The 14,832-nt window shown below is 39.4% G+C and overlaps 1 protein-coding gene across 1 annotated transcript in view; it reads right to left on the bottom strand.

The window, feature by feature from the left end:
• The window catches only part of CDH8 (cadherin 8), a 686,750-nt gene that overhangs the window by 143,392 nt on the left and 528,526 nt on the right, over positions 1-14,832 (bottom strand). Inside the window, exon 8 of the mRNA XM_082271081.1 lies at positions 7,324-7,460. Coding sequence (XP_082127207.1) covers positions 7,324-7,460 — 137 coding nt within the window. The remainder of the gene's footprint in view (positions 1-7,323; positions 7,461-14,832) is intronic.

A 14,832-nucleotide genomic window follows, 5' to 3' on the forward strand; every position in this document is an offset into this window, starting at 1 on the left:
TTATAATTCATACTTAATAACTGTAATGTTTAAACCTGTACTCTAGACAGATATAAAAAAAATTAAACCAGTCTAAAAAAAAAAACAATAGAACCCATGTAAGTTCATGAAACTGACTCCAGATATTTGCCATTTCCCTGTAGACTCAAACTCAAGCTTGGGGAGGTAGAGGCAACAGTAGGGGTCAAACAAGTTAACTGCACATGTGCTGAAAAAAGAAATGCTGAGAGCAGATGAGAACAGAGCTATTGGCTCATCTGTGTGTAGCACCATCCTAGGTAGGTGCTAGAGACTAAGTATCGTTTTGGCTCTGTCTGCCTATCAGAGGAGCAGCAGGCAAATTCTATATTGCTCTTTGCCTAACGGGGGGGGGGGGTATCTGTGAGTTAGGTATGCTCAATGTGCTAAGTGTGTGATTGATCTGGTCTGGAGAATGTCCCCACTGGTCCAATAGGGAGGCATGTCAGAGGAGGAAACCTGACCAATGGGCACACAGGCTTTAATACAGCCCCAGTGATTGGCACAGACTGTTGTCTTGGTGCATTGTGGGGTGTGGTATAAAAGCCAGGAGAACATGTGCTCTGGGTCTTTGGCTGGTGAGCAGAGTCCCAGAGGGAGGGTGGTGGCTACCTCCTCTTCTTACACAGTTGGTGTATGGTCACAGGCAGTCAGTCTGGTGAGCCAGAAGGAAGGAGCTGAACCCAGAGGTCCAGTGGAGCTGACTAGATGGGTTGAGACATTGGACAACCTGGAAAAACAGTATCTTGAGTACAGGGGATCATGTCTAAGGGCCTGACCAGGAAGAGGGCCACCCAGAAGTAGAGTAGTCAGAAAACGGGTGTGAGCTGGTGGAGTGAAAGAGGGTGCTAGGTGAGTAAGCTGAAGATAGTGTACAACCAAGTCTTTTGTTCAGAGACTAAGTATCTCCAATTCATCCAGTGGCAAGGTGAAATTCGCAGCCTGGCTGCATCTTCAGTTAGAAGTCCTCAGGATAGTGAATAGTTCAAGTTCCAGAGTATTCCACTCTTCCCTTCTCCCATCCATACTTATAATGAAGCATTACTGGACTGTTCATTGACTAAGCTGGAAAAGTAAAGTGCATGCAATTGCTAATGGTAACCCAGGGGGATCTGAAAGGTGAAGAATTCAGCAGTCCTCAAGGACTTGCGTTTTGCTTCTCCTTTTATTGCCCATTCACATGCTAGAGGCAAAATGGTGACCAAGCTGTGTTACTTACAGTAAGTTGAGAAAAGTCAGGTCACTAAGCTGTCTGGCAGGGCAGTGTTAACTCTCTGGACTGGACGGAGCAAAAAAAAAAACCCCTTTGAAAATAAAATTAATTACAAATCATTGGAACCCACCCAGAAGGCTCTCTTTGTAAACCACTCCTTCTACCAGTATGAAATATTCTTGATGCATCACTTTCAAAATCTATTCAGGAAATTAATTTCTAAGTTGGGGTTCTAAAACTTTTTAAGATGGATTGTCCAATATTTCCCCATACCCTCGTCACTAGGCAGTCAAAGCCATCATCACGACCAGTCATCTAGGCTCTAAATTACCAGTTTGACTCAAAAATATGTCAATAGCTTTAAATTTATGGATAGCTAGGAAAAGTGCAGCTAACAAAAAAAAAAAAAAAAAAAGAGAAATCACAAATACACAAGCTAGCTTCATATAGTGAGAATGCAGCTGTTGTTTTTGTGCAATCAAAACATAGAATGAATGTGTCGATAAACTCACTTCATAAAAAAAAAATATCAATAAATGGTGTATTACAGGCTGTTAATACTCATTACTCACTCAGTAGTTTTCTGTATTCTGCAAAAAAACTGGTTGATCCTGCTGTTTTCTATCTCCCCCTTCTGTCCATGTCCCCAATTCAGCTAGGGATTTTGTAGTGACAACTCTGCACATGATCAGTTTTCTATGCTGAGCAGCCCATGTGACTAAAGTGGTGAATGATAGCCCACTTCCTCCTTCCTTCTCCATGCTCACTAACCAGCTAAACACAATGGGGGTGGGATGTTACTTGTGTATTAATGAAGGCTTCACCTCCCTCCTATTCTAAGACACAGGCTGGAGGGGCATCATACAGCCTGTGATCTACATACAGAAATAGAAGGGACAATTACACAGTGCGTGTTTAGTATCACTTAAAAGAAAGGTTACTGGTATAACTGTTTTTGATAAATTAAAAGTCAACAGCTATATAAATGTTAGCTGTTCACTTTTAAGAAACAGACACTTACTAGACCATGGAATCCAGTGTTGTCTTCCTCAAAGTCAAGTCTTTGCTGGCGTTAGCTCTTTGACATTGCCATCTTGGATAGGGGGGCCAGCTTTGACTTCCTGAAGTCTCACAGCTGGTTTCCCACTGCGCATGAGCACATGGACACAGCAGAGCAATTAGACTGGCCTCATGCCACACATCACAGGAGGCTTCAGCCAGGGAGTGAGGAACAAGCTGAGCTAGCTTATGCCTAGGGGAAAGTTGAAGAAGCAGGAATGGGTACCTGTCACAAAAAGGTACCTGCTGCCTGAACGAAAATGCTAATTTGTTAGGGGTTAGGGGGGAGAAAAGGGATAAGAGAGGTTTTCATTTTTGAGAGAAAGTCCTCTTGAAGTCCGGCACGCCAACATATCAACTAGCTACACCAGGATCTTAGAAAAGACCTATGTTAAGTGATCTGATAAATTATTGGTTAAAGGCCTCATTGCCTTAATACGTATTAATAGCAGTGTCAGTAAATTATATGAACTAACACTCTTTTTTAAAAATTATTCTGAGATCCATTCCCATACACTCATCATATTATTTTTATACCCAAGGTTACGAACCCCTATTCCAAGCTGTCATATTAAAGTTATTTTTAAATTGCAAACAAAATGCATTTCTGCTTCTTAACATTTGTTCAAAGGGTCCCAGCAGGTAAAGGCAATAGTCCCTTGTAAACAGGATTCCAGATGCCTAACCATTTTAAAGGGGGGAAAAAACAACAGGCTTGTGGAAGGTGAATGCATATAAACCTGCACAAACTGGAATATTTTCCTTCATCCATCAGATTCACGAGCCAACTGATTATCTCTTTGAGGAAACCTAAAAACCCTATAGACAATTAAAATATTTAAGAAATCCACAAATCTAACCAAAACCAAAAATTCTGCCAATCTAAGGAAATTAAACCTTCCAGGCAGGTTGGATTTTCCTGCCTGAAAGCCACAGGTACTACTTACAGCTGTCTAAAGAAATCACAGGTACAAAATTATGCCCCTGGATGCGGACAATCTGCTTCCAGGTTCGCACATCCATACAAAAACTTGTGTTTACACAAGTAATGTGCAGCCTTTGATTTCTTTGGTTCGTGTATGCAGCACTTGTGGCTCGTGGGTGAAAAAATAAGTCTAAAGTATATATTGTAAAAGGCTCCCATGTGCATGAGCCAAATGTAGTCTTCATTCAAAACCCACGTAGTAGGATGAAAACACTGATGCACAACTGGGATACAAGGGCAAAGCATTGTTTTCTCATAATAGGCTGCTTCGAATCCTGAAATAATTTTCTTATGAAAATCATAACTAAGAATTTTTTTTCAAATTTTGCACCATTAGTGGGCTGCAGCATTGGCCAATTTCCGTGTGGCTATCAAATTTGAGTAATCAGCCATGTTGAAAATTTTTTGGAAAAACAAAAAATTTCTAATCACTGATGGGAGAATCATGGGAGGAAATATAATCAACAAAGAAATGTGCATGAGTTGTGACCTGGAAAGAACAGAAGATTCCCGGCCACGGAAATTATTTTCTGTAGTAACATGAGGTGAGATTGAAGACTTGATTGGTCTAATTTCAAAAACAATAGTAGTACCAATGGATCACAAAATGCACAAAATTATTGATTTACAAAAGAAAATGTGTTCAGAATTCGATCCATGTATGGCTGATTTTAATGTTGACCATAATGGCAGGATTACCGCTTATTATTTTAATCAAACCTGAAGATCTACAGAGATCAAAAAAGAATTAACATGCTAAAGCCCATGTGAGGCTTTAGTGATTGGGTTTGCTAATACTTTAATTTCAAACTCCAGTTATAAATATTGTTTTGATCTTAACAGGCAACAAAATCAATGAAAAAGCAGCTGTTCCTTATAAGCACGCATACAAACATGGGCTAATTTATCCGACCATCGCCAGAGGTGACTCTCCTAATGACTTCAATAGTCCTTTACATAATTGTATTGTATTGATTTTTTTTAAGTTGAATTACAGAATTGAAGGAATCACCATCTTGTCTTAATTTGCAATGAAAACCAAATGCATAGGACACTGTAAATAAAATGCAAAAGTGTAAACACACAAATGTTGAATATTGTTTTTCGTTAAAAATCTGACATGAATAACATTTTTCCACCTTTACAGAATGAAATGTAGACTATTTGTAGCTACATGATCCTCCATAATTAGGGTTTTAATTGGACACCTTCTAATTGAAAAGTAAAGGGAAATGAATAAACAAACTGCTTGGAACACATTTTTTAAATGATCATATATGTATGCAGGAAGTTTTCTTTTGGTGCCAATTAAAATCATATGGTAGAACGTGATCTGGAGCTTAATTAACTCTTCTTGTTTCACCTTCAACAACAGCATGCCAACAGAAAAGGAATTTAACTCAACCATCCATATGTTTTGGCAAGGTTGGGTAGTTTTACAAAGTGAGAACACACACATTATATTCAGCTGTTCCTTACCAAATGGTTCTGTAAAGTGAACAATAAACAGTGTGTTTAAAATGAAAATGTTTTATTTTGGATAGAGTGGAGAAGAATTAGAGCCCCTATAAGGTTTTTATCGCTATCTGTATCTATAAAGATACAGATTCTTCCTTATTTGATCAGGGGATCACCGTCATCTAGACAAAAAGTGATGGGAAATCCAGAATGTTACAATTGTCATCAGCACAAAAGGTGTTGGGGAGTCTTTTAATGGGGACTCTTACAAACATTAGCCAGTTCTGGACCAGAAGGATTTGCCCCCTAATGAACAGGCCATTTTTTGTGATTCGGCACTGCGTTACTTTAACCACTTAAGCCCCAGAAGATTTTACCCCCTTCCTGACCAGGGGGTATTTTGTGATTCGGCACTGCCTGACTTTAACGGACAATTGCGCGGTCGTGCGACGCTGTACCCAAATTAAATTGATGTCCTTTTTTTTCCCACAAACAGAGCTTTCTTTTGGCGGTATTTGATCACCTGTGCGATTTTTTGATCATGCGCTATAAACAGAAAAAGAGCGACAATTTTGCAAAAATAACAATATTTTTCACATTTTTTTATATGAAATTCCCCCCAAAAAATGTAAAAATCAAAATTTTTTAAAATTTTAGGCCAATTTGTTTTCTGCTACATATGTTTGGAAAAAAATCGCAATAAGCATATTTTGATTGGTTTGCGCAAACGTTATTGCGTTTACTAACTAAGGGAAAGATTTTTGTCATTTTTATTGTTTTTTTTTTTTTAAAGAGTAAGGGCGGCGATCTGCGATTTTTTTTCGCGGGACTGCGACATTGCGTAGGACAGATCGGACCCTTGACTGACATTTTTTACACTTTTGGGGGTACCAGTGACATTATTACAGTAATCAGTGCTATAAATATGCACTGTTACTGTAAAAATGACACTGGCAGGGAAGGGGTTAACTTTATTGGAGAAGGAGGGGTTAAGTGTGTCCCTAGGGGTGTGCTTCTAACTGTTATGGGATGTGGCTTGTTGTGTAACTACAGAGATATATACGATCCTGCATAGAAGGGACCGTATGATCTCTGCACTTACACAAGGGAGAATGACAGGCGGCTTTGCTTACATTAGCCGCTTGCCTTTCTCCCTCTGTAACGGACGATCGCGTGTGACCGGCGGACATCGGGTCCACCGGTCACACGCGCGGTGATCACAGTGAGCGAGTGGAGGCAGGAGCGCACCTCCGGCAGCGCGCGCTCTCCCCCTATTGGCTCGCAGGCGAGTGACGTACCCATACGTCACTTTGCCTGCACGAGGCTGACCGCCGCAGTATATGTACTTGCGGCGGTCGGCAAGCAGTTAACGGACAATTGCGCAGTCGTGCGACGCTGTACCTAAATAAAATTGATGTCCTTTTTTTCCCACAAATAGAGCTTTCGTTTGGTGGTATTTAATCACCTGTGTAATTTTTATTTTTTGCGCTATAAACAAAGAAACAGTGACAATTCTGAAAAAAAAAATATATATATATTTTTCACATTCTGTTATATAACATCCCCCCCGCCCAAAAAAAATTAAAAAATCAAATGTTTTCATCCTTTTAGGCCAATTTGTACTCTATTACATATTTTTGGTAAAAAAAATCCTAATAAGTGTATATTGATTGGTTTTCCCAAAAGTTATCACGTCTACAAAGTAGGAGAAATATTTATATCTTTTTTATTTATTTGTTTTTTTTTTTTTATTAGTAATGGCAGCGATCAGCCATTTTTTTTAGCAGGACTGTGACATTGTGGCGGACAGATCAGACCCCTAACTGACATTTGTGGCACTTTTGGGGGGACCAGTGACATTACTACAGTAATCAGTGCTAAAAATATGCACTGTTACTGTTCTAATGACACTGGCAGGGAAGGGGTTAAAACCAGAGGCAATCAAAGGGTTAAATATATCCCTAGGGGGTGCTTTCCAACTTTGTGGGGGGATGGGCTTGCTGCATGAACACAGAGATCTGCATTTCTAAATAAGAGGAACACAGGATCCTTGTGTTCATTACGGAAAGAACAGCATGTTTACAATGGCGGACCGACATTCTGTCTCCACGGGGAGTGATCATGGGTGCCCGATGGACATCGCGGCCGCAGGACCTGTTGATTGACTCCCCCTGTGGCCAATCAGCACTAGCGGTCCTGCAAAGCGACATACAGGTATTTTGTTTCATGGGACAGAGCCGAACTTCCACTGTATAAGTACGGTGGCTGGTTGGCAAGCGGTTAATCAGTACAGTTATCATTCAACAATACAATACAAATACACTACAACACATTACATTACTTCCAAATTTTTTATCTGTTGCATCAGAATTTTCATAACTTTAGTAAACTCTTCATTTTTGATATGAGATTAGCATGCACAAAAAAAAAATGAACGATCATTCGTCCGATAATCTCATCGTTATTAGGCATTAGACTGGTCTGGATACAATGTCTGCATCCTTGAGAGCGGTATTAACTTTTTAATTCAATAGGTTTGGGATTTATACAATCAAGCTAGCTCAATACTGTAAACATTTGGAGTACTTACTGGCTTCTGTAGCTACGACTGTGATGTTATGCCACATGCTCGTCTCCCGATCGAGTGCAGTGGCCAATGTTATCTTGCCGTCCTCCGCATTGATGTTAAATTGTCGATCAAGATCCGTATGACGATCAATGGAAAACCTGTAAGATATATTTTTTTCCCCCATCAGTAATATGAATATTTCAAAAATAGAATAATCTATTTACCCAGTAGTACCATATGTTACTCAGTAGTAATTCAACTGCAATGTGATAAATAGATGTACTCAGTAAGGAAATTATGATCTTACTTCAAGTTCAGCTGATGACATGTTTAAAACCCACTATTAATCAAGCTATAAATATGCAATCTCCGACATTTATCGTGATATAATATATCAAGTCAGCACCATGCCATGCAAACAAATTACACTTATGTCTCCATGGTATTGTATTTAAAGCTGTGATTTATTTGTAGATTTAGATTAATTCATATTATAATGTAGAATAACATCTTAGTGTGCTTGCATCCAAAGCCAGGGATCCTGATTATAGGGACTCATTATTTTGGCTATGAGCCCAACTAAATTTACAAAACCGAAATAAAAAAAAAAAAGGTTCAGAGAGGGTCCCCAAGTTTAAAGGATCTATAAGAATGATATGGCAATACTCTAAAACAGGGGTGTCCAAACTTTTTTCCTTTCTGGGCCACATTGGAAGAAGAGGAATGGTCTTGAGGTGCATTAGCCTGGATAAGTCTGCTGTGCTTGTGTTTAATGCAGGAATAAAGATCCTTGCACCATTTTTGAACCGAAGCAGCTGGGAAATCACATGGTGCTTTTGCGGCATTCGATTTCCTGGCAATTCCCACACCTGAAAACGATCTGCATTTTTAAATGCATGGGGGTTAAATTAAGAATGACTGGCAGCCCCACATATCTATAAAGAGCAGGACTTTTTGGCTGCAGGTGGCTGCAGGTGCAGGAACAGTTACGATTCCCACACCTGCAACCAACCTGAACCCAGCCTAAATTCAAGGATAGTTTGTAAAATCCATGATTTTTACATCTGTCTGTGAATATTTGTTATGGACATGCAGACTACATATCCATAGTGGACTGGACATTCATGGACAGATGTAAAAATTATGGATTTTATAAACTGTCCTTGAACTTAATGATGGTTGGCAACCCCAGTATTTTCTGCGTGGGGAGGTAGAGGGGAGGTTGTGGGCGTCGGGAGCAACTGAAATCTGGGGGCCCACCCCAGAACCCTACTAATACAGCCATGCAGCATTTACTTGCCTGGTGCTATGTGGAATCCCTGCATTTGCTGTTGCCCATGTTTTTACAAAAATGGCACACCTGGCATCCCTTCAGCCATGCCTGATCCTGGATTCTCTGCACTGGCCGATGCGGCCTCCATGCATATATGGCCCTGTGTCCCTCCATACGTGCCTATCACGGCTTGTCCCTGTGGGCCACCATGGCTTCTATTCTTGCACGGCATTCCTCCAGACATGCCTGGACCGCATGCTGAACTCTCCAGGGGCTGTGGGTTGGACACCCCTGCTCTAAAACCTTTTATCTATTTTGAGCATTTAGGTTGCAAGATACCCCTTCTAAAGTTCTTGACTTGGACCACAGAATAATAAAAAAGGATGGGTAAAATTGAGACTTTTAATTTCCCTAAAATTTCATAAAAAAATATAATTTAATGATGGCTAGCAAGCCTGGTATTTGCTGCATGGGGAGGTAGAGTGGGGTAAGGGGGGCTTTGGGGGACACAACTAAAATCTGGGGGGGCCCAGCACCCCCCTGATACAGCCATGTGGCATTTATTTGCCTGGCATATAAAAAATAGGAAAGAACGAGGGTTGTGGGACTTTGAGTGAGGTTGGTCATTAATAGATATCGATTGAACAAAAGATGTAGAATAATAAATAATTTGTTTAATATTTCATAAAGAGTACAAAAAGTAGACATACCAATCAGAGACTGAACATGAAACATATAAATTCATACAAATATTTCCATGAGAATAAGTCAATAAATAACTTCAATTCATCAATACATAATTCATATAAAAACAAACATGTACATAGTCTTCAGGTAATCTATCTTCATATCTTATAGGCTCGACGCGTTTCGTGGCTCTGCGTCCACTCATCAGGAGATGATTAAAACTTGACTCTGCAATTATCATAGAGTACAACAATTTTCAGATATCTAGTGGGGAATATAACAACTTGCTCCAGTATAAATAAAGAAGGAATTTGGCTACTTAGTATAATAGCCCAAAACACTTGGGAGGGGATAGCAATTGTCTCACCCGGGGCTGAGGCGGGTGTATTGGCCAAGGTCAGAGCAGGGGCAGGAAGAGATGGAGGGGTAACTGAAATGGTCCCATAAATGGACAAGCAGGGACATCGCACCAATAGGCAGGAATTGTGGGAGCACATCGTGATCCCTAAAATTTCATAAAAAATTAGAATTTAATGATGGCTGACAACTCTGGTATTTGCTGCATGGGTAGGTCGAGGGGAGGTTGTGGGCGGGGGCTTTGGGGGACACAACTGAAATCTGGGGAGGCCCAGCATCCCCTTATATAGCCATGTGGCATTTACTTGCCTGGTTACAATGTGGAGTCCCTGCATTCGTTGTTGCTGGTACTTTGGACACCCGGAGGTCTAAAAATGTCTTATCTATTTTGAGCATTTAGGTAGCAAGATAGCCCTTCTCTAGTTCTTGGCTTGGACCCCAGAACAATAAAAAAGGATGGGTAAAATTGAGACTATTAATTTCCCTACAATTTCTTAAAAAAAATTATAATTTAATGATGGCTGGCAACCCTGGTATTTGCTGCATGGGGAGGTTGTGGGCGAGGGCTTTGGGGACACAACTGAAATCTGGGTGGGGCCCACCATCCCCCTGATACAGTCATGCCTGGCACAATGTGGAGTCCCTGCGTTTACTGTCCCTGGTGCTTTGAACTCCTGTGCTCTAAAAACTTCTTATCTATTTTAAGCATTAAGGTAGCAAGATACCCCTTCTATCATTCTTGGCTTGGACCCCAGAACAATAAAAATGGATGGGTAAAATTGAGACTTTTCATTTCCCTTAAATTTCATAAAAAATTAGGAGATTAGGAAATGCATTGGAGTCAATGTGGGAGGTGAAATTAAAGTGGTTTTGGCAGCTTGTAATAGTGCAATGGACTTTAAATGGACTCAGAGGGTTACTAAAGCTCATTTCTTGGACCTATTATTGTTTCAAAAATGGTTCGCATTAACTTTTTTATTTTAAAATTTTCACAAAGAGAAAAAGACAGCCAGTAAAAAAGTAAAACATTTAAAGTAACAGTACACAAATAAAAATTAAGCACTCATATACACACACCCCACAAACACAAAGAATACTCTAAACGAAAATAAAGCAATTAAACGTACCCTGTCATAGATGAAATCAAACTCTGTAAGCGTATTATTCTTTACAGAAAACTTTCAGGTGCACTTCAAATATTATCAGTACCCAAGCAATAAACATCCACAAACTCCCACACAAAAGCAAAATGTAGAGAACACCATGCAGTAAGACTAATCTGTTCCTAGATACCACTCATAACTGAGCAGTCTTCACAGATGTCCTTCACTCTCAGTTGTGTATAGCCAACAATCAAAGTGAGATCAAACACCTTTTTGAGGACCAGGTCAGTGCTCTAGTTTTCCTTGATTAAGACACTTGAGAAGGCACCAACAGCCTCGGGTGTAGATTTAACAAGGCAGACCAATGGGACTAACTGAAAACTACCTAGGACACAATTCATTGAACTGGAAACTCACCGCTGTAAGGTGAGCACTAATACTTTAATGAATTCCAATACATCATTCAATAGCTTTATGTTCTTACGGGATAAAAATAATAATAATATTACAAAATAATCTCTAAGAAGCCGGATGAGTGAATTTTTCTGTTTCATAACTGGCTTTCTCTGAAACATTTACTCTAGAAAAAAAAAAAAAATATATATATATATATATATATATATATATATATATATATATATATATATATATATACATATATGTGTATGTGTGTGTGTGCTTTTTTATGTAGAGTAAATGTTTCAGAGAAAGTAAGTTATGAAACAATAAAAATCTAAAAAATACATACATACATATATAACATGCACACATATACAGTATATATATATATATATATATATATATATATATATATATATATATATATATATATATATATACATGTGCATGTTATGTATGTATTATGTATTTTTTAGATTCTTATTGTTTCATAACTTACTTTCTCTGAAACATTTACTCTAGATAAAAAAGCACACACACATACATAACATGCACACATATATAGTATATATATATATATATATATATATATATATATATATATATATATATATATATATATATATATATATGCTGCCTACTCTCTGAGTGTTAGAAACCAGACGACAGAAAAATCTGCAAAACTAAAAAAAGGAACAGGATCCACTCCTGATAATGCAAAGAAGAAGAGGTGTACAAATCACAAGACTGGCTAAACAGCATTACAAAAATGTTAGCCAAATAAAATAATTCCCATACACGTATTTACAGTATATCCCTGGCCATGCTATAGGCTTTTCAATATTTGCAAATTCTTAACAAGCAGTGAACAATCCTTAAAAGGAATCCCCACTAATCTCTTTAGCTGCAGGCACAGTGAAATAATTCATCCTCAAAATTAACAGAACAGACAATTAAGTATTTAAAGGGCCCTTGCTCTGCTTTTATACAAGATATTAAAGTCTGGAAGACTAATGAATTTCTTGAGCAACTTATGTGCTCCTGCTAAAAATGTTGAGAATAGATGTCTCCACAGCGTCTGCAGATCGGAGTATTTGTTTTAGAGTTCAATTACTGTTTGAAGAATAAATAAATAATTTAATATGCAATCTTTGTCCACGGGTTGACTGTTAACATTATTTAACTATCTGCCTGGAGTTCGGCTGAATTAAATACTGTCTTCTAATGTATACTGTCTTCTAATGTTACTTAGGTGTTCCTGTGGTCACATCTCAGCTTGTGATGATGGTGAGGCACTTCATAATTGAGAACAGTAAGTAGGTCTGGAAATTCAGGTGCTGCGAGATAAAATAACCTGCTGCGTTATTCAACTCATTGGCAGTCACTCAAACGAAAATATCAGATTTTATTAAACTATTGTTTAGTATTCTAAATCGTCAGTAGCTAAGAAATCCAAGTTTCCACCCCAGAACTTGAAAAGGGGTGCTTGAGAGACATAGTTAGTGTCTGCTAAATACTTTTTATATGTCGGGTAGGAAAGGCTTTCCTATTTTTAATGGTTCATTATGTGCTGCAACATTGGTGGGGCATTATGTTACAATGCACCAATTTAAACATCACACAGCATTCACCTCAATTACCCCACCAGGGGTGCCATGGTAATAGGACCTAAATGCTGCTTGAAATGTCATAAGTTGCTGAATGATATTTATTAATATAGCATAAATGTCAACTTCAATGGTAGTGGTGAATTAAATAACTCCAAAATATAAAGGTCTCAGGGGCTTTATGTCTAGGATTTCATATTAATAGTATGGGTATTCACTTCTAAAAGGGCTATATGAAAGGTAAAGTTATAGATGACTTCCTCCTTTATTGATATATGTTACATTATTGGGAAACATAGGAATAATATATGTAATATCATCATATGACTTTATAATGGTTGTATTCCTAGGAAGAAACTGGGAATTCTGGGAAAGAAACGTTACAAGTGTGACATCTCTAAGGAAGGACCCAACCTTTAAAAATAAAATTTGCCATAGACACCTGTTTTATTTCATAAACATCTGCAGTAGGTATCTCCCTAGTAATTGCTTGCTTTATCTGCTGCTATCTTATAGCTGTCTGTATACTGTATATATACAGCGGCAAGGCGGCTCTTCTGCACAGGATAACATACCTGTATATGAGCCGGCATTTCCGGGTCTGGGGCGCGTATGTGCGCTGCCGCCTGCCGGCTCCAGCTGTGATTGGACACAGCAGGAGACAATCAGCAGGTCCAGTGGGCTCAATGTCTGCCGGGATCCATCGTTCCGGAAAGAAGCAGAACAGCCTATGTAAAGAACGCAGACCGCTGTTCTATCAGAGGGGAAGGTACTGATCCTGTGTTTCTGTTAAGCAGGTACACAGATCTTTGCCTTCCCCTAGTCAAAGCACCTCCCCCCCACAGTTGATAAGCACAATTTATGAACACATTTAACTCTTTGATCGCCCCTGATGCTAACCCCTTTCCCTGCCAGTGCTATTAGTACAGTGACAGTGCATATTTTTTAGCACTGATCACTGTATTAGTGTCACTGGTCCCTAAAAAGTGTCAAAAGTGTTAGTTAGGTGTCCGATTTGTCCACCGCAATATCACAGTCCCGCTATAAGTCGCTAATCGCCGCCAGTAGTAGTAAAAATAAATAAATAAATAAAAATATCCATTAGTTTGTAGACACTATAACTTTTGCAAAAACGAATCAATATATGCTTATCGGGATTTTTTTTTACCAAAAATATGTAGCAGAATACATATTGACCTAAATTTATGAAGGAATTCGTTTTTTTAGTTTAGTTTAATTTGTTTCTTATTGGATGTGTTTTATAGCAAAAAGTAATTATTTTTTTCAAAATTGTCAGTCTTTTTTTGTTTATAGCACAAAGAAAAAAACGCAGAGGTTATCAAATACCACCAAAAGAAAGCTCTATTTGTAGGAAAAATGGACAGAAAATATATTTGGGTACAGTGACGCGCGACTGCGTAATTGTCAGTTAAATTAATGCAGGGCCGTATTGCAAGAATCGGCCAGGTAAATGTTCCGGAGGGCAGGTGGTTCAACATGGATGGCTTTTAGAACAGGGATTATATTGTGCGCAAACAGTTGCAGAAAAGTTGAATCCTTCTTTCTGGAGATGCTCTATAAGCCTCCCTATCAGTGGTGGCTGGAGCTCGGTAATTTGGGGGGGGGGGGGGGCGGCAAACCAATGCACCCCTCCCTCGGTCGGTCGGTCAGTCAGTCAGTCAGCAGGCAACACATTCCCGGACGAACGGTCTGCCTCCTTTCCTCCTTCTTCCTCCTGTCGGAGCCGGGGGGTGCTATATGGCTTCTCCTCCAGCCATGTGTCTCCTGCCTCTTCCCGGCCACTGGCCAGTAAGATCGCTTCTCCTTTTGGCCAATCAGGAAAGGGGTCTCACAACCCTCTTCCTAATTGGCTGGGAGGAGAGTCAGTGTGACAATAGCGAATATTTATTTGCTGTTGCCATACAACTGGGTGGGCTCAGGGCGCAGTGCTCCCCCCCCTTTTTTGAAGCCTTTTAGAGCCTCTGGCTCTAATCACGTGCTTCCAAAAAAAAATCTCCTATTGGAATCCATGCATCCGGCGCCCTGCATTTAGATTAGGGGGCCGGACACATGTATAGGGGGGCGGCGCCCCTGTGCCCCCAAT

Source organism: Pelophylax lessonae (assembly GCF_965119305.1).
Source record: "Pelophylax lessonae genome assembly, chromosome: 10".
In the NCBI taxonomy this organism is placed as follows: Eukaryota; Metazoa; Chordata; class Amphibia; order Anura; family Ranidae; genus Pelophylax; species Pelophylax lessonae.